The sequence below is a fragment of the Salvelinus alpinus genome, chromosome 7, assembly GCF_045679555.1.
Source record: "Salvelinus alpinus chromosome 7, SLU_Salpinus.1, whole genome shotgun sequence".
NCBI classification, from domain to species: Eukaryota; Metazoa; Chordata; class Actinopteri; order Salmoniformes; family Salmonidae; genus Salvelinus; species Salvelinus alpinus.
In genome coordinates, this window is record NC_092092.1 from 45,100,974 (window position 1) to 45,122,518 (window position 21,545).

General features: G+C 43.0%; 1 protein-coding gene across 4 annotated transcripts in view; it reads right to left on the reverse strand.

The window, feature by feature from the left end:
- Nucleotides 1–21,545, reverse strand: part of LOC139580189 (protein diaphanous homolog 2-like) — a 643,765-nt gene that overhangs the window by 44,113 nt on the left and 578,107 nt on the right. For 3 of the 4 annotated variants that reach the window (XM_071408766.1, XM_071408767.1, XM_071408765.1), the window contains 2 exons: nucleotides 16,436–16,534; nucleotides 14,824–14,874 (listed from right to left, as the gene is read on the reverse strand). In XM_071408766.1, the coding sequence (XP_071264867.1) occupies nucleotides 14,824–14,874; nucleotides 16,436–16,534 (150 nt within the window). The remainder of the gene's footprint in view (nucleotides 1–14,823; nucleotides 14,875–16,435; nucleotides 16,535–21,545) is intronic. The other variant, XM_071408768.1, reaches the window with a different exon arrangement.

The following is a 21,545-nucleotide window of genomic DNA, read 5'->3' on the forward strand; positions in this document are numbered from 1 at the left end:
ACAGTTGGCACTATGCATTGAGGCAGGTAGCGTTCTCCTGGCATCCGCCAAACCCAGATTCGTCCGTCGGACTGACAGATGGTGAAGCGTGATACATCACTCCAGAGAACGCGTCTCCAATGGCGGCGAGCTTTACACAACTCCAGCCGACGCTTGGCATTGCACATGTTGATCTTAGGCTTGTGTGAGGCTGCTCGAACATGGAAACCCATTTCATGAAGCTCCCGACGAACAGTACTTGTGCTGAGTTTGCTTCCAGAGACAGTTTGGAATTCGGTAGTGAGTGTTGCAAACCGAGGTTAGACGTGTTTCAGCACTCGGTGGTCCAGCTCTGTGAGCTTGTGTGGCCTACCACTTCAAGGCTGAGCCGTTGTTGCTCCTAGACATTTCCACATCACAATAACAGCACTTCCAGTTAACCAGGACAGCACTAGCAGGGCAGAAATTCAACGAACTGACTTGTTGGAAAGGTGCATTCTATGACGGTGCCACATTGAAAGTCAATGTGAAAGTCAAGCTGCCTTTCCAACAAGTCAGTTCGTTGAATTTCTGCCCTGCTAGTGCTGCCCTGGTTAACTGGAAGTGCTGTTATCATCAGTAAAGGCCATTCTACTGCCAATGTTTGTCTATGGCGATTGCATGGCTTTGTGCTCGATTTTATACACCTGTCAGCAACGGGTGTGGCTGAAATGTCCACATACTTTTGTATATATAATAATAATAAAAACATATATATGGGGATTAGAAATTATGCAGACAATTACACAGCTAGAAGCCACAATCTATTTGCAATATTAAAGCTGACCCCCCCCCCACCTAAAAAAAAGTTATTTAGAGAAAATAGATGCAAAGTTATAATTGATTGTTTTAGCTTGACCTTTCATTTACCTGTGTCATTATACCTTGTCATTATATCTTTGGTAAGTGTGACTTCTGACAATTAGAGCTTTGGAACAAACTACATTTGAAAATCACCTAATTTGTCACGGCACAATCCTATGAACTGCTAATCAAACGAATCTCCCGATCAAGACACAATTGCAAAACATAACATTTTGCAGCTCGCGAACCACCTCAGACATGTAACAAAATGTCTGAATTTTCTACACCACCCTATGCGTCCTTATTACACGCCGTCCAGCCCGCCAAATGGAAAACTAAAATATTAATTCTGCGCTATGGCGCCTGACAGATCATGGATAATGGCTGACACTCCAATGTTAACACCACTCAGATGCTACTTGTCTGTGGGTAATGGCCACCTCGCCATTTGGAGATAAGCAAAAAAAATATATAGGGGAAATGACAGTGGGAAATCGCCTCTCATTGTCACGGAACATAACTACATCTCATTGTGGAGAGCCTTTATTTATTCTACTGCCGATTATTATTAGAACCTCTTCGCTCTCTCTCGGCTCTAATAGGCGATGAGTAAGGTTTAATTTGTCCAAGGGAACTTTCCATCCTTCAAAGGGCTAAGTATGATAGCTGCGGAGATTCCATTGGAATATTATGAGGCCGATTTTTCAGCCCTGAGGACAGTCAGTTGGTTGGTTCATACGCCTCTCTATGCCGTCTCTGTTTTTTCTTCTCTTAAAGTGATTCCCCCTTTGCTTTTAGCAGCTGAGAGTTATAGGTCTAATAGGAATTCATCACACAATGAGTGAAATCAATCCTATTGTGCGAATGTGCCAGGGTAAAAATAAGATAAAACCTTCAATTACGGGGGCTCAGAAGAATATTTGCCCTCCCAAATTGATCCGATATTGACAATTTACACTTCAGATGACCTTTTCCAAGATCTGCCCACATATTTGAGTACCAGTGCTGTATTGGGAGTATTTGGAGAGTGGATAGAGATGTGGGAAATGCTGCTGTACTGCAATGCTTTAGATACAAAAATAGGAGATGGGGTATAAACCGCATTTCACAGAAGAGTGAAAGGGTATTCACGAAACACACAGGCGAGGAGTAAGACCTGCCATTGTAAGTGTACACACAAAGGGGTCTGCGTCATATAGACACAGTATGAGAGGAGGCGGGCACCTAGATGGGACCCTTAACGAAGGTCAAAAGCCTCTTGTAAGGAACCATATAATGCATGGCTGGAGATGTGGTCGTCTTCGGCTTGCCATTCAGAAAGTCCAACCTTTTATTGAAATTTGATTTATCCTCAAAAAATGGATCTCGTGTCACACTCGGCTCATTTTAACTGTCCACTCCAGCTCGACCGGCGGAGTAATACGCTAGATCAGTTATGCGGCGGGGGTACTCAAACGGCACATAAAATCCTCATCTATATTTCCATGATGGTATTTCGTTAGGCCTGTCAAATAGATTTTTTTTCTGGGCGGGAGGTCCTTTGGATCTGTGAGAAGAACAGAGGGGGACAATGGCAGTGAGGCACATCCACCCTCGGACATCAAACCGACGGTCTGTCGGGCCTCCGATCCTTCAGTCTCTCCTCTATCTATCTAGCCTCTTCCTTTTGGCTGTTGATAAGTATCCTTTATCTATCACGGGCAGGTGATAGGGTTCAAGCGGCCTTCTTCACAGAGCCTCTCTTCCCCTCTATTGATATCTAGGATCTACTAAGCCATCCCCAGTCCATAGCCAAGCGCACTACATTCCAGGTCCCCTCGGCTCTAGCAAGTCACGTTAGCTCCACTTCCTTTAGCAGTGGCCCCGGGGGCCGCCACCAAATGGATAACTTCTATCAACACCCTGAAGTGGAGGGGCGGAGGTAGGGGCTTTAGTCTGCCAACAGCGAGGTGTTAAATAGCAACAGCCCCAATATGATAGTGTGTGTATACATGTGTGTGTGTGTGTGTGTGTGTGTGTGTGTGTGTGTGTGTACCTAAAATCCCCTAAATTCTCACAAGGATAGTAAAACAAGGAAAATTCTCCCTCGTGGGGACATTTCTCACGTCCCCATAAGGACAAAAGCTATTTTAAGCTTAGGGATTAGGGTTAGGGTTACAATTAGGGTTAGGGGAAGGTGTTAGTGGTTAGGAGTTAGGTTTATGGTTTGGGTTACGGTTAAGGTAAGGGTAAGGGTTAGGGGTTAGGGAAAATAGGAATTCGAATGGAAATACATTTTAGGTCCCCACGAGGATAGAAGAACATAACGTGTGTGAACGTGTGTGCGTTTACAGTACATGTACCCGTGTACACGTTTATGTGTGTACGTGTGTCTGAGACCGTGAGGGAGCACACGCCAGAGAGTGGGAGACATAATGAAAGAAAGGAAGGGAGCGATAAAGAGACGTACACCAGAACATTTATGTGAGAGGAAATGACCTGCTAAAGAAATTGCGAACACCATCACATCCACGTGATATAATAGCATTTACTAATTTAAGTAACAAACTGTGTAATTCTCCCCAGATCACATGCAGGATGAAGAAATGGCTCACTAGCTCAAAAGAACATAGCCATCCAGTACACAGACCCATTAGTAGGGACAACCTAAGGCATTTGGTATTGAGAGATAATTTACAACACGATGATGTGAATAATAAAAGAGGAGAAAAAAAATTCCTTTAGCGGTGTCCGGCTTTCTCTCCCCGCTGCTCTCTCCCCTCTCTTTCATTTGCTTCTTTGCAGATTCATCCCTTTCTCCCCTTAAAAATGTCATGACTGAAAATAGGTAATTTAATCTTCATTACATTTACAGGGGGCCAACTCTCCCCTCTTGCCTGGGTGAATTAACGGCTAGACCAGTGAGATTAGGCAGTTGGGTCCTGAAATCCCATAACTGTGACAAGCGTTATATCACAGCATCTCTTTTGGTTTTTAATGGAGGAAAGATGATCTCTATCCGTTCAATGTCAAAGAGGCCCTTATGAGGCTAGTGGAAGGACACACACACACACACACACACACACACACACGCACACACACACACGTACACACACACACACACGCACACACACACACACGCACGCACACGCGCACACACACACACACACACACACACACACACACACACACACACACACACACACACACACACACACACACACACACACACACACACACACACACACACACACACACACACACACACACACACACACACACACACACACTTTTGATGGGCAAAACAGTGAAGGTGAATCCAGAGAGTCAGAGAGGAGGGGATAGTACTGGTTAGGGACATCGTAATGACTTTGAAAATGGGCAGTAAATAAATACCGATTGGCTCCCATCCTCTTTTGAAATCTGATTGATGTGCCTTTTGGGAGATGCCCGTATAAAAGAGCTACTGAGTCTGTGGCTTTCATCACAGACCAATCGATGGTGAGAGGATGTACGAGCCGGCTCCATGCCTCTCTCTTACCAACCAATCTCTTGGGTTATATACCGGGTATCAACACACCAGAGTGGGGGGAAAGGGGGGGGTTTTGTGAACAAAACTCCCCATGCTATTATTTGCTCATATTCGTGTGAACATCAGTGTTGAGATTTGATGAGCTCTTGTATGCAACAGGGTTGGGGTCAATTTTAATTCAGTCCATTCAGGAAGTGAACTGAAATTCTAATTGTTTATCCTGAATTGACTGAATTTAACAATCTCTCCTGTTCTATATGTTGTTGTTGGTTATGTAGCCTATGTATATACCAATGTATGTTTTTGGTTATGAAGGTTATCTATAGTTCATTCTGAAAGTATTCAGACCCCTTGGCTTTTTCAGCATTTTGTTAAGTTACAGATTTTTTTTATTTTTTATGTCCTCATCAATCTACACCCCATAATGACAAAGCAAAAACAGGTTTTTAGAAAAATGTGCCAATTTATAAAAAATGTAAACGGAAAAAACGTATTTACTTAAGTATTCAGACCCTTTACTATGAGACTCGAAATTGAGCTCAGGTGCATCCTGTTTCCATTGATCATCCTTGAAATGTTTCTACAACTTGATTGGAGTCCACCTGTGGTAAATTCAATTGATTGGACATTATTTGGAAAAATACACACCTGTCTATATAAGGTCCCACAGTCAGAGCAAAAACCAAGACATGAGGGCAAAGGAATTTTCCGTAGAGCTCCGAGATAGGATTGTGTCGAGGCACAGATCTGGGGAAAGGTAACAAAACATTTAAGCAGCATTGAAGGTCCCCAAGAACACAGTTGCCTCCATCATTCTTAAATGGAAGAAGTTTGGAACCACCAAGACTCTGGCCGCCCAGCCAAACTGAGCAATCGGGGGAAAAGGGCCTTGGTCAGGGAGGTGACCAAGAAACCGATGGTCACTCTGACAGTTACTCTGTAGAGATGGGAGAACCTTCCAGAAGGACAACCATCTCTGCAGCATTCCACCAATCATGTCTTTACGGTAGAGTGGCCAGACGGAAGCCACTCCTCAGTAAAAAGGCACATGACAGCCCGCTTGGAGTTTGATAAAAGGCACCTAAAGGACTCAGACCATGAAAAACAAGATTCTCTGGTCTGATGAAATCAAGATTAAACTCCTTGGCCTGAATGCCAAGCGTCACATCTGGAGGAAACCTGGCACCATCCCTACGGTGAAGCATGGTGGCATGATCATGCTGTGGGCATGTTTTTCAGTGGCAGGGACTGGGCAACTAGTCAGGATTGAGGGAAAGATGAATGGAGCAAAGTAAAGAGATCCTTTATGAAAACCTGTTCCAGAGTTCTCAGGAACTCAAACTGGGGCTAAGGTTCCCCTTCCAATGGGACAACTACCCTAAGCACACAGCCAAGAAAATGCAGGCTTCGGGACAAATCTCTCTGAATGTCCTTGAGAAGCCCAGCCAGAGCCCAGACTTGAACCCGATCGAACATCTCTTGAGACACCTCAAATTCACTATGCAGCAACGCTCCCCATCCAACCTGACAGAGCTTGAGAGGATCTGCAGAGAAGAATGGGAGAAACTCCCCAAATACAGGTGTGCCAAGCTTGTAGCATCATAACCAGGAAGACTCGAGGCTGTAATCACTGCCAAAGTTGCTTCAACAAAGTACTGAGTAAAGGGTCTGAATACTTATGTAAATGTGATATTTCAGTTTTACATTTTTTACATAGTCTAAGAACCTTATTTTGCTTTCTCATTATGGGGTATTGTGTGTAGACTGATGAGGGGGGAAAAAAACAATTGAATCCATTTTAGAATAAGGCTAAAATTAACAAAATGTGCAAAAAAGTCAAGGGATCTGAATACTTTCCGAACGCACTGTATATACCAATGTTTGTTATTGGTTATGTAAGCTATATACACTGAGTGCACAAAACATTAGGAGCACCCTCAGAACAGCCTCAATTCATCAGGCTATGGACTCTACAAGGGATGCTGGCACATGTTAACTCCAATGCTTCCCACAGTTGTGTCAAGTTGGCTGGATGTCCTTTGGGTGGAGGACCATTCTTGATACACATGGGAAACTGTTGAGCATGAAAAACCCAGCAGCGTTGCAGTTCTTGACACACTCAAACCGGTACGCCTGGCACCTACTACCTTACCCCATTCAAAGGCACTTAAATCTTTTGTCTTACCCATTCACCCTCTGAATGGCACACATACACAATCCATGTCTCAATTGTCTCAAAGCTTAGAAATCCTTCTTTAACCCGTCTCCTCCCCTTCATCGACACTGATTAAAGTGGATTTAATAAGAGAAATCATAGCTTTCACCTGAATTCACCTAGTCAGTCAGACATGGAAAGAGCAGTGTTTTTTATACTCAGTATATATACCGGTGTTTGTTGTTGGTTATGTTGCCTTTCTACAGTGGGGTCCAAAATGATTGACACCCTTGATAAAGTTGAGCAAAAATGACTGCATAAAATAAATAATTTGAATTCTGAGCTACAGTGTACGCTCAAAAAAATACTGATAAAATTGCTCAGAAAAATTATTTACACCCGTTTTCAATCCCCTTTAATACTTAACCTTGCTTGGATAAACGGCACTAAGACTTAAACAAACAAAAAAAAGATGAGTTGAGGAACACATTGGGAGGGATCTTAGACCATTCCTCTATAGAGAATCCTTCCAACCACAAGTTTTCAAGTCCAGAGATTATTGTTGATTTTGTTAACAATTTCTTTGTGGAGCAGCTTACAGTAGAGAGTGCATACATATTTCATACAGGTCCCCCGTGGAAATCGAACCCACAACCCTGGCGTTGCAGGTGCCATGCTCTACCAAGCCACACGGGACTCAGTTGGGGTTATTATCTTGCTGGAAGATCCACTCACGGCCAAGTTTCAGCCTCCTGGCAGACGCAATAAGGTTTGGGGCTAAAATGTCCTGGTACTGGGTAAAGTTCATGACGCCGTTGATCTTAACAGCTCAGTGGAAGCAAAATAGCCCCATAACATCAAAGCTCCACCACCATACTTTACAGTAGGTATGGGGTTCTTTTCTGCTCATGCATTCTTATTTCGACACCAAACCCACCACTGGTGTGCGTGGCCAAAGAGCTCTAGTTTTATGTCATCCAATGAATGTAAACGCCTGTAGTTTGCTAAACGACATTGGCACTTGGATTGGAACCGGTGCTTTGGTCAGATTACATGAAAATATAACTATTTGGCCACACACAGCAGTGTGGGGTTTGGTGTCAAAAATAGAAAGCATAAGCAGTGCCTGCACTACCGTTTTCAGCCTAGTCATATTAATCCCCTTGAGAATAAATAGAGTTTTCTGAATTGAATTGAGACACGTGCAGCCTTTCTAATTTGAAGGAAAAAATAACCTTCCTGGAAATCATGTATGCCCGAGTTGACCCAAATATCATGCCGATAACATGCATTGTCTGGTTGAGGAGAATGAGAACTCATAAACCCACACAACACAATGCCTGGTTCTAGCCTCTGTCAATTAGGACTGGCTTCTGTAATTGCGTCAAGTAGGTTATGATGACTTCACAGGGGTTTAGTTACGTTCCACACAACTGGAGAGGCGGAGATGTTGGAAATGTTCTGGAAATTGGCTTTAACCATAAAAGTACTGATCAAAAATGTAAATTGTCAACGTTTTGTTCTGAAACTGGAAGACTGTCAAACAACTAGTTACTGACAAAAAAACACAATTTACCATGATTTCTGTGTTAATATGGAGGACTGAAAAAATTATCTCTCTTTTGTATACTAGTGGTGGGTGGCTAAGCTGAAAATGTGGACACAATAGTAGACTTTGTGATAAAAGCACAACATTTGGCACAGAGGTAGATGTACGGTGTACAGAATGTATTCATACCCCTTGAGCTATTCCACATTTTACAGCCTGAATTCAAAATTGATTAAATATATGATTATTTTTCTCACCCATCTACACAAAATACCCCATAGTGAAAACATAGAATTTTTTATTTATTGAAAATGAAATACAGAAATATCTAATTGACAAGAGTATTCAAACCCCTGAGTCAATAGAAGTTAGTACCACCTTTGGCAGTGATTACTGCTGTGAGTCTTTCAGTGAAAATCTCTAAGAGCTTTCCACACCTGGATTGTACAACATATTATTATTTTTCTAAATTCTTCAAGCTCTGTCAAATTAGTTGTTGATCATTGCTAGACTACCAAGTCTTGCCATATATTTTCAAGCAGCTTTAAGTAAAAACTGTTACTCAACCATTCAGGAACATTCACTGTCGTCTTGGTAAACTCCAGTGTAGATTTTGCCTTGTGTTTTAGGTTATTGTCCTGCTGAAAGGTGAATTAATCTCCTAGTGTCTGGTGGAAAGCAGACTGAACCAGGTTTTCCTCTAGGATTTTGCCTGTGTGTAAGTCCATTCAAAAAATAAATTAGACGGAAAATCTCCTCAGTCCTTAATAATTACAAGCATACCCATAACATGATGCAGCCACCACTATGCTTGAAAATATGGAGAGTTGTACTCAGTAATGTGTTGTATTGTATTCAGAACAAAAAGTTAATTGCCATGTCATTTTTTTGCAGTATTCATTTAGTGCCTTGTTGCAAACAGGATGCATGTTTTGGAAAATATTTATTATGTAAAGGCTTCCTTCTTTTCACTCTGTCAATTAGGTTAGTATTGTGGAGTAACTATAGTGCTGTTGATACATCCTCAGTTTTCTCCCATCACAACCATTAAACACTAACTGTTTCATGATGAAATTCTGAGCGGTTTCCTTCCTCTCCGGCAACTGAGTTAGGAAGGACGCCTGTATCTTTGTATTGACTGGGTGTATTGATACACCCTCCAAAGTGTAATTAATAACTTCACCATGCTCAAAGGGATATTCAATATCAGTCTTTTACCTATCTACCAATAGGTCCCCTTCTTTGCGAGGCATTGGAAAACGTCCCTGTTCTTTGTGGTTGAATCTGTGTTTGAAATTCACTGCTTGACAGAGGGACCTTATAGATAATTGTATGTGTGGGGTACAGAGATCTGGTAATCAGTCAAAAATCATGTTACACACTATTATCGCACGCAGAGTGAGTACATGCAATTTTCTATGTGACTTGTTATGCAAATATTTACTCCTGAACTTATTTAGGTATGCCACAACAAAACATGATTCCACTTTGACATTATGGGGTATTGTGTGTAGGCCAGTGACCAAAAATTATATACATTTTAAATTCAAGCTGAAACAACACAACAAAATGTGGAAAAAATAATGGGGTGTGAATACTTTCTGAAGGCACTGTGTACCCTGTGTACCCACTATGTACCCTGAAAATATATAGATATGGATTCACCCATATATTTGGCTCCTGGTGGCGTGGCAGCCACTATAACAAAAAAATTACAAAAAAATGTGTAAATACATATTTAGCTTCAAGTCAATGTATCTATACCAAACCGAGAGTCATCTTGAAGAGGCAATTGGAACTGAGTTGATACCCCGTAGTGTTCCAAAGTTAGAGCTAAAAGTCTGATGGCACCGGCACCCATATCACTGGACATCTAATGTCCTACGGATATGCCAGATTAGCTCAATCGACAATTTCTCAGCCTCTGAGTATCACAGAATCATAGCAATGTGAATGAATAACAGACATACTGTATTTTCATAACAAATGGCTATGGATGAAATTGATACTGTAAATACCTGTTCAAAACATGAAAAACAGTCTTTTTTTAAATCAAATTTGACTATAAAAGAAATTTGGTTTAAATATATGCTTTTTTGTTGAATTTTTCATAAAATAAAAAGTGTTACTAAGTGTTACTAATTGAAAGACAGTGTCTCTGCAATCATTACCAATTTGGTGTAAAAATTACCCCTTTTTTTAAGCAAAACATATTTTGGCACTTTTAAGGTTAATCGTGATTGGTGCCTCTTGGTAATGTACGAGTCTCTACGTAATGTACCTACAGACTCTTGCGGAAATGTGAGGGAGAGCAGTTCCATCTTGACAATATTAAGGAAAGACAAGCTGCTTTCAACTGAACTCCTCCAATGTAAACAAACTCCTCTTGTATATGATGCTCATTTGTAGGATGACAAAAGGTTAATCACACTTTAAAACGGTAAGATCACAACAGACATGACTAAGCAGGAGGAGTAGATTCTGTGAACTTAATGAAATTATCACAAGTGCTATTGTCTCTGAGAGGCAGGGATTTCTGGGATAAGTTCCTATCAAGTTCTGAGTCAGTTCTGTGTCGTAATGGGATGAATAAGAAAAGAAAACGATGAGAAACGGAAAAGCACAGACAAATATTACAGATGTTGTTCTGACCTAGAAATCATTCTCGAAAAGCTGACACTCAAATGTCGACAATTTTCCTCCTCCGTTGTCGCCAAAATAGCAACAGCCTCCTCCAAAAGACAGCTAATCAGCGATTCGGGAGAAGGAGCCTCTAATCGTCTATTCAACCGTCGGTAGCAGTGGGAGCTTAATTGTTTATTTTCACAGCTGGTGAATTTCTGATTGCGTCCCAAATGGAGCGATATTCCCTACGTAGTGCATTCATTTTGACCAGGGCACTAGTAGTGTGCTATATAGGGAATATGGTTCCATTTGGGGATTTTCCTCAAAGTGCGCCTAAAGATTGGCGCTCTAACCGCTCGCAACATACACATTTGATCGAAATGTCCTTTCCAGCATGGTTCTTTGATTTCAGAACCCATTTGCCACACGATCCTTGGGAGCCTGCACATGTCAAGAGGATTCTCTGCTACACCATACCTCTCATAACCTAATGGGGTTACAATCCACACAGCTGTTTATCAAATCATATACAGGCCTCTATCTCGACAATAGAAAGACATGCACACAGATACACACTGCACACGTATCAGGATACAATAATGCATTGCCAATTCGGGGGAGCAGCGGGGTTGTATACATCTCATATGATGCGTGAGGACTGTAGTGTGAGGACTCAGCAGTGCCATGCAGTGAGAAGCGAAGAGAATACATACAGAGACAATTGGCCCATTGGGTTGTGTATGGCTTATCATAACTATACAGGGTCAAATGCATATACAAAGCAGGAGTGCTACTAAGGAAAATAACACACACACAGAAATACATAGACCAGTGGTCACCAACCGGTCGATCGACTAGGCATTCCTAGTCGATCACCAAACATTTCTGCAGGAAAGCCGCTGGCCAATCGGATTGCTCAGATCACCGTGCCTATAGCTTCTAGGACCCCACAGCAAAGTTTGATACTAGCGTGAGATTTCATAACTTTTAAAACCATGACCAGAGAGAGTCGGTCAAAGAACACTGCAGAGGGCTGCTGTTTTTACGAGTGAGTTCATGTTAAACTTTCTATTCAGCATTTTTACAAAACATGAAACGCGGTTTTCCCTAATTCTACTCACGCTGTAGCTGCAATGAATGAGTAGCCAAGTGTATCAACAGCCCTGCGTTTTTATTTTTAGCAGCTCGTCGTGTCAGTTTTAACATCAATAAATATTTCACTTTCTCTGGTCATAGGAACAACATGAATTTGTGCATGAGGCAGAAATAATGCCGTGTGACTCGAGTTCCTCCATCAGGTGGAAGACGGTGTACCTTGTCGACGTCGCCGGAGGAATAAAGAGAGAGCAGGGACCATGAGAGGCAGACCTTCCGCTGCTCTCTCCCACCCTCCTCTGAGACTGACAGTCAGATGAATGTAGCAGTAAAATAAAGAAGCTAATTATTTGCTAATTATTTCAATTCGTGCTCAGCCGTGCCTCACAAGTGATACAGCAACTGATCTATTTTGTTATCAAAGCTCGAATTTTGAAATATATTATGGTCTGAGAAGTGCAATATTGGCAGGGTGAGCATTTGGCCAATACGCTGTGATAATGTATGAGGCCTACTGCACAAACCTCATTCCTACATAACGTTTATTAGGTTAAAGTTGCAATAGAAGTACATTTTTTAAGTCATAAAAAAATAAATACTAGATCTCGGCTTGCTTTTTAACGGTGAAAGTGATAGACACACACAAACAAAGACGAATACGCACACACACGAGCAGACACACACAGAGACGCACACACGCACACTTGAAGAGACACAGGCAAAGGCAGTCAACAGCGTAACATGCAACCCACAGAGATGTACCAGACTAGAGAGGTAGGTGGTGAGAGGTAGGTGGTGGGAGAAAGAAATCACAACATTACACCACAGACAGTTTCAAAGTAGGCCAGGGCAACACAAATGCAAGAATCCATTAAAGGGGAGTATTTGCAGGTGTTTGCGCATTGTGCAATGGTTTACATTTACCAGATGAAAGCCCTGGCTAAAAAGAGCGAGGGGTGGAGCATGCCGAACAAATCAGCGTGTGGCGAGTGACGAAAGCCAACTGTAGCCCTTGTGTTGCTGACAAAGCGCTTCCTAAAAAGTGCCACGAGACAGGATGTGACGTCATGCTCTATCAGCGTAGATCTACTTAAGAGAAACCAGAGAGACCTTGAGTCACTGAGTTAACAAAGCCGGAGGGAGGCTGAAGAGCACTCTTTTCAAGTCTGAGGTGCATCCAAAAGTCAACCCTACATTTGGCCAGATCTCTATGAGGCCTACAGTTGAAGTCAGACGTTTACATACACTTAGGTTGGAGTCATTAAAACTCGTTTTTCAACCACTCTACAAATTTCTTGTTAACAAACTATAGTTTTGGCAAGTCGGTTAGGACATCTACTTTGTGCATGACACAAGTAACTTTTCCAACAATTGTTTACAGACAGATTATTTCACTTATAATTGACTGTATCACAACTCCAGCGGGTCAGAAGTTTACATACACTGAGTTGACTGCCATTAAACAGCTAGGCTTTAGAAGCTTCCGATAGGCTAATTTACATAATTTGAGTCAATTGGAGGTGTACCTGTGGATGTATTTCAAGGCCTACCTTCAAACTCAGTGCCTGTTTGCTTAACATCATGGGAAAATCAAAAGAAATTAGCCAAGTCCTCAGACAAAAAATTGTAGATCTCCACAAGTCTGGTTCATCCTTGGGAACAATTTCCAAACGCCTGAAGGTACCACGTTCATCTGTACAAACAATTGTATGCAAGTATAAACACCATGGGACAACGTAGCCGTCATACCGCTCAGGAAGGAGACGCGTTCTATCTCCTAGACATGAACGTACTTTGGTGAGAAAAGTGCAAATCAATCCCAGAACAACAGCAAAGGACCTTGTGAAGATGCTGGAGGAAACAGGTACAAAAGTATATAAATCAACAGTAAAACGAGTCCTATATCGATGTAACTTGAAAGGCCGCTCAGCAAGGAAGTAAAACCACCATAAAAAAGCCAGACTTCGGTTTGCAACTGCACATGGGGACAAAGATCGTACTTTTTGTAGAAATGTCCTCTGGTCTGATGAAACAAAAATAGAACTGTTTGGCAAGAATGACCATCGTTGTGTTTGGAGGAAAAAACGGGAGGCTTGCAAGCCAAAGAACACCATCCCAACCGTGAAGAACGGGGGTGGCAGAATCATGTTGTGGGGGTGCTTTGCTGCAAGAGGGACTGGTGTCCTCCACAAAATAGATGGCATCATGAGGATGGAAAATTATGTGGATATATTGAAGCAACATCTCAAGACATCAGTCAGGAAGATAAAGCTTGGTCGCAAATGGGTCTTCCAAATGGACAATGACCCCAAGCATACTTCCAAAGTTGTGGCAAAATGGCTTAAGGACAACAAAGTCAAGGTATTGGAGTGGCCATCACAAAGCCCTACAAACCTGACTCAGTTACACCAGCTCTGTCAGGAGGAATGGGACAAAATTCACCCAACGTATTGTGGGAAGCTTGTGGAAGGCTACCCGACACGTTTGACCCAAGTTTAACAATTTAAAGGCAATGCTACCAAATAGTCATTGAGTGTATGTAAACTTCTGACCCACTGGGAATGTGATGAAAGAAATTTCACAATCTTGAAATAAAGTGGTGACCCTAACTGACCTAAAACATTTTTTTTTTTTACTAGGATTAAATGCCAGGAATTGTTTAAATCTTTTGGCGACGGTGTATGTAAACTTCTGAATTCAACTGTGTATTCATTCCTGTTATTGAGATAATCAATCTTCTATATGTAACCTAATCAAACCATTCAAATCAATCTAATCAGTCTGTAACCACGTCAAGTTGATATCACCACTGAATTGAGGGTGTACAACTAAGCCTATATCAGACCGTAACAAGATAATACTATGTAACCTAATTGACTGTCGCCACAGAAATAATCAGAGAAGTTATGGATCAGTGTAGGAGTCTGTCAGAGAGTGCACCAGCTCTGCTTCAGTAGGAGAGAGAAGAAGCCACATGAGTTACACAGCCAGGAGTAGAGGTGGTGCAGTACAGTGCAGCATAGAAGCAGGTTCAGGGTTAAACAGACACAGGATTGGTTGTGTTACCATGGTTAGCACCTGGCCACCGAGAGGCAGGACTGGATGGACTTTGATCACCTGCAACATTGACGAAATAAACAGAAGAAAAAGAAAGGGAGGACAAGGAGAGGGGGAAGAGAAAGAGAGAAATATATCAGACACTAATTATCCACTCTGAAAAGTTTTGGTGTTGGCACAAACAGTACAACCTGTCTCATTCACACAGAAAAAAAGACACTTGGGAAGGAAAATAGATTGGGTTGGTTTGGAATCATGTCATGTGTATCTCCCATGTTGTCAGTCTGGGTGAACCATGTTAGAGTAGGAGAGATATTGTAGATGAAGGGCAGGTGAATCAGAAGAGTGCGTGTGTGTGTGTGTGTGTCTATGCATACAGTACTGTGTGTTTGTGCATTGTGTGTGTGTGTGTTTTTCTCCACATGGCTGCCTGGCTGCCAGCAAGCTCAAAATGCGGGCCAAGCTAAGAAGAGCAGGGCTCAGGAGTGTGAGTTGTGACACCCTGTTTCATTAACCTGGTCTTATTGGACAAACCTTGACATGGGACCTAGTAGGGAGATGTGATTGGCCAAGATAAGAAAGAGGAGAGACAATGTGGGAAATGAACAGGTCATTTCACATAATGACAGTTAATTTAGGACAATTATTTTGGTCACGGTGTGCATATGCTGGTTTATTCGTTGTTGAGGTTGTTGGTATAACACTGAATGAGTGCTCCATAAGAGTTTTGACAACACATGCTTGTCTGAAATAGGCTTTTTACTATAGGCCCTTCTATAATTAACTCCTACCTCCATACCACCATGGCCCTTGTATAGATTTGAGAGGACTGTATAGATGTGAGCAATGTGGTGAAAATTACACCCAGCCTATCAGAGGGAAAGAGGGAGCTACTACCATATTCAGTGCCAAGGTTCAGGGCCTAAATCTCTGCCCATACTCACTCGACTCTGTTCATACTAAGCTATGTTAACCTAAGCCTAATGAGGCCCAATATACACCCGGTAACTGTTTAGTGATTAGCATGGAGCAGGGAGTGCACCAGGAATATCACAGCACCTGTGGATCCTCTAGCTCCTCTATACAGACAGGGCTCTGTCTCTCCACCTGCATACCAATGTAACCCGGCACCTCTACCAGGTGGCAACTTACCATCCCCCTGGGTACAGGCCATTCATCATGGCAGGATGGAATATGTTAACATTAGGATTATGTTAACTCACTTCTTGCCCATAGCCCCCACTCGCATCCCATTTCTATTGTAATCAGCACCTTACGAAATGACAATGTGACAATGAATGTGTAATGAAGTGCAAGGGGATAGTACACGTGTGTGTGTGTAGTGAGTGTGTGTGTAGTGAGGGGAAGGCCCCACACACACACACACACACAGAGAAGCACATGAGTGTACAGACATGTGTCCGCCCTTGGCATATACCGACTTGGTCGCGCAACAGTCCTTTCATATTAAGGACAATGGATGAGACTGAGTGTGTTGATGGAATCAGGTTATACATAACGTTTAAAGAGGTATGGCAGTTACTCTATGTCCGTGCAGGATGGTCGCAGATGGTCGCCAGCGAGGGAGGAAGTAACCTCGCAAGAGGTGGGGGGACCTTACCGTTGCGCGGGGTTCGTTTTCGGCGGTCGCGGAAGGCCGCTCCGGATTGCAGGGCTTCCATTAAGCTGTCCATCACACCTGTCTCATTCTCTCCTCCCTCTGTAGTACAGGACAGACAGAGAATATGGTTAGAGGATATACACCCACACCGAGGGGGAAAAAAATCACACATACACTAAAATACACACATACACGCACACACATGTACGACTCGTCGAGCCAGACTTCTGTCTCCTATTGGGGTTTGGATAAGTAATTGGGATACAGTATCCATGCTAATTTTGGATCCACAATGCATGTATTTGAATGCGTAAGTGTTTGTGTGTGCCTGCACGTGCATTTACATGCTTGCATACAGTATGAAATGTCAGAGGCCCGGAGCATTTAAGTGTCTCAGAAGGAGTTTTACGACCCTGTGCCTTGCCCCGCTCCACTAGTCCTCTCACCAACCTACTCCTCCAGATGCCCTATAGCTATACACACAGGCCTACTTCACTGTGGTCTACCCCGTCCTCAACCCTCCCCTCTTCTTTCCTTCCTTTCCCTATGGTGACACTTTACTTGTATCTCTCCTCCCCTTCCATCTTCTCCCAGGGATATAGGACATACACGCACACACGCACACAGCCAGGTACTGTATATTGTTAGGGAGAGGGAAACTAATCATGATGTGTGAAGTTAGCAAATCCGTCAGAGAGCCGGGGCCTTGTTATCCCCTAATTAAAACATGTGATAGTGAACCCTAGTAAATACATCACAGAGACAGAGAGAGAGCCAGCAGCCCGGGCTCCAGGGCTTACTGTTACATTTGGCAAGATCCCCAGGGCCCAGGTGGCACCTGATACCCAGGGACAGAGGAAGGGATGAGGGGAGGGAGGGAGGACAGGTACAATGGCTTGATGAGGTGCTACATTGCTGGGAAGAGTTTTGTCGAATTCTTCGGTTTTAGCCCATCTTAACCCATTTTGGAAAGAACATTTCCTGCGAGCGGGGTATCACTTATTCTCAAGACAGACCCTCCTGCACAAAGGTTCGCTTTTCTGCAATCGATGAGACTCGCTAATTCAGAAAACGGCAGAATATATTTGCCCTGGGTTTTCACAGCTCAAAATCAGAGGCGGCGCGAGGACAAGAACACAGTAAACAACAGTTGTCTTCTAAGTGGGCTACGTGTCAGATCAAGAGAAGTTTGCTGTGGGGATTTAGACATCATTCTCAAATAATCCAAAATGCATGAGTTTTTTAACTTTCATTTCTGCTTAAGCATTTTATTTAGTGTGTCGAGGGGAAGCGTTTGGACACAGTTGGGGATGTTAAGAGATTCTCAGAAGCCAGGGCCTCATCTTTGAGCTATGAGCTTCCGGCATTAGAGCGGAGGTCTGGCCGGCTGTGGTGGTACGTCGGGTCGAATAGGCCATTGTTAATGGAGCGCTGGCAGGTCACCGGGGAGCATGTTTCCACTTTTAGTCATTTTGCTTCTTTGTGTCTGTGATCCTCCGTCTTGAACTCAGTCTACCCAGCCTAGCTCCCAAGCCTTGGTCATTACAGATGATGAATTGGGCTACAGTTAAGCGAGAACTAGGACAAATTGATCAAAGTTGTCAGGGGCCCCGTGTGATGTCTAGGTCTCTGAGAAGAAGGAAACTGAAGCAAGTGCTGTCTAAAAGTTTTCCAGGAGCCAAGGTGCAGTAGATAAATGTTTACCTGCCCGGACTTAACACGTTGCATTCATGTCGAGGTCCTGGTTCGCCTAGATACGGAAATACATGAACAAAGTGGGAGCCGGTGCTGTTCTCAGTGTCATAGCTAGATACAGATTGGCAATCTTGTTTATACAGGGCAAAGCAGGTGAAATACATGTCCCGCTTTAAACCAATTAGCAAGGCTATCAAAGTGTAGCCGAGCCAATTTGAAGATAAGCACTAGCTACTTGGACTTTGTTTTGTTCTGTTTCAAGATGGTCTAATTAAGCTTGATTTAATCTAGGTGGCTTTTAAACAAAGCACATAGAAAGAGAGATCATACACTTTGGTTTTCAAAGTAGCCCTTGGGAAGGGCCTCGGGAAGAGGGAATGAGACGAGCAAATCAAGAAAAGAAATTAGCGCAAAAAAAGCGTGTGTGGCTAATTAACATAAGATGCGTTTCTAGTCTTGGGCACATCTTTTTTTATGTAAATCATTTATCGTTGGGAGGTTGTGTTGCTTGGATAAGGCAACAAAAATAATACTGTGCATCTAACTTCTCTATGGTAATACTGGAATATGTTGCATTTCCTCAAATTGATTATGTCCCAGTGTCAACTTCTTCGGTTCCTAAATTAAATTCGCCCGACAACGCCGCAATGGAAAAACAAAAGATTGATCAACGCTCACTGAAAGTGCTGCTGAAAGTCCATCCTCAGACTCTGGCTGGCACAAACGTTTCTTCTCTGCCATGATGCCTAGAAGAAGCCCCGGCCTTTCTCGCCGTGAACATTACCCACAAGTCAGTTCAGCCATGTATGCAAACGATGGATGGCATAGTCACCTTAATGATCCCAATTTAAAATAGTGTCTGTTCTGGACCACAATGATGAACAGAGGGCCCACTGACTCATTAGTATGGGGGTAAAGATAGATGACCCAGATATAGGACCAAATGCTTCGTCTTCTCTGAATCCTTCCATCTGAGCCATGTGCTGTACTGTGCTGTACGCATGGCAATGCACTGCACATACTGTGCTAATACGTGTAGGGACAGAAACAGTGGCCTATCCCAAAACTCCCTCTCCTCTTCCCCTCCTGTGGTAGCACAGTGGGGCCATGGATGTACTAAGCCGTTTGGCGGTTGGAATGTTTTCCAAAGGCAGAGCCCGGTGTCATCGACGGAACAATGATGGAGCGGCCCAGTATTGACCGGCTCCACACTAAATCTTGGTAAAGAGCACTTAGCTCCCCTGCGTAAGCCACAGAAATAATATGTTTCAATGGTCATCAGTGGAGGCTTTCATCCACAGCCGTCCTCTGCCTGCATTAGCCGCTGAAGTGACTCTGGCTATGTCTTAAATGGCAACCTATTCCTTACATAGTGCACTACTTTTAAAAAGGGCATATATGGCTATAATCAAAAGTAGTTAATTATATAGGCAATAGGGTGCCGTTTGGGACATACACTCTGTGCGTTGGGGATTCCCCCCACCCCGTCCGAAGCCATTCAGCTGGAGACAGGGGAGACGTGACGTGACAGGCCCCGGGTCTAATGCACTGTTTAATAGTCCCATCTACCTTATGTGTCTTGATCAGGGGAGAGTCTCCCATTGGAGTGATGTCAGGCGGTTGTTAAAACGCTGCCTGTGTAAAGGGAGAGGGCGTCCTGGTGCTTACACAGTGGAAAATTCAATTCACACAACTGTGTGTGTGTGTGTGTGTCTTTGTGCCTATGTGGGGTGTGTGTGCTTGCGTGGTGTGCATATGTGCATGTTATGTGTGTGTGTGCTCCAGCACAGACTGGTGTCAGCCATGCAGTGTGACCTATAGCCATGGCTGCTCTGGGCCAGTTCAGCGAGAGGATGAACTAGAGAGCCAGACAGACCCCTCTAATAGCTACAGTGGCTTGCGAAATAATTCAAATAAAAAATAAAATAAAAACTAGAGAGTGCATAACTATTCACACCCCACAAAGTCAATACTTTGTAGAGCCACCTTTTGCAGCAATTGCAGCTGCAAGTCTCTTGGGGGATGTCTCTATAAGCTGAGCACATCCAGGGACTGGGATTTTTGCCCATTCTTCAAGGCAAAGCTGCTCCAGCTCCTTCAAGTTGGATGGGTTCTGCTGGTGTACAGCAATCTTTAAGTCATACCATAGATTCTCAATTGGATTGAGGTCTTGGCTTTGACTAGGCCACTGCAATACATTTAAATGTTTCCCCTTAAACCACTTGAGTGTTGCTTTAGCAGTATGCTTGGGGTCATTGTCCTGCTGGAAGGTGAACCTCTGTCCCAGTCTCAAATCTCTGGAAGACTGAAACAGGTTTCCCTCAAGAATTTCCCTGTATTTAGCGCCATCCTTCAATTCTGACCAGTTTCCAGTTCCTGTCGATGAAAAACATGGTGTTCTCGGGGTGATGAGAGGTGTTGGGTTTGCGCCAGACAGCGTTTTCCTTGATGGCCAAAAAGCAAAATTTTAGTCTCATCTGACCAGAGTACCTTCTTCCATATGTTTTGGGAGTCTCCCACATACCTTTTGGCGAACACCAAACGTATTTGCTTATTTTGTTCTTTAAGCAATGGCTTTTTGCTGACCACTCTTTTGTAAAGCCCAGCTCTGTGGAGTGTACGGCTTAAAGTGGTCCTATGGACAGATACTCCAAACTCCGCAGTGTAGCTTTGCAGATTCTTCAGGGTTATCTTTTGTCTCTTTGTTACGTCTCTGATTAATGCCCTCCTTACCTTGTCCGTGAGTTTTGGTGGACGGCCATCTCTTGGCAGGTTTGTTGTGGTCCCATAGTCTTTCAAAAAAAATTAATAATGGATTTAATGGTGCTCCGTAGGATGTTCAAAGTTTCTGATATTTTTTTATAACCCAACCCTGATCTGTACTTCTCCACAACTTTGTCCCTGACCTGTTTGGAGAGCTCCTTGGGCTTCATGGTGCCGCTTGCTCAGTGGTGTTGCAGACTCTGTGGCCTTTCAGAACAGGTGTAGATATACTGAGATCATGTGACAGATCATGTGACACTTATATTCCACACAGGTGGACTTTATTATGTGACTTCTGAAGGTAATTGGTTCCACCAGATCTTATTTAGGGGCTTCAAGTTACTTTTTTTCATTTCACTTCACCAATTTGGACTATTTTGTGTGTGTCCATTACATGAAATCCAAATAAAAATCAATTTAAATTACAGGTTGTAATGCAACAAAATAGGAAAAACGCAAAGGGGGATGAATCATTTTGCAAGGCACTGTAACACATCATCAAAAAACTCCATAGTGTAGCTCTATACTACTTCATTTACTGTCAGTATACTTCTATTAAATACAAATATAAGATTTTACTGTGTTCCAATACACATCTTCAGGTAAAATAAATACAAGGATTTGCATGTGGATGCAAGACAAAAATAAAATG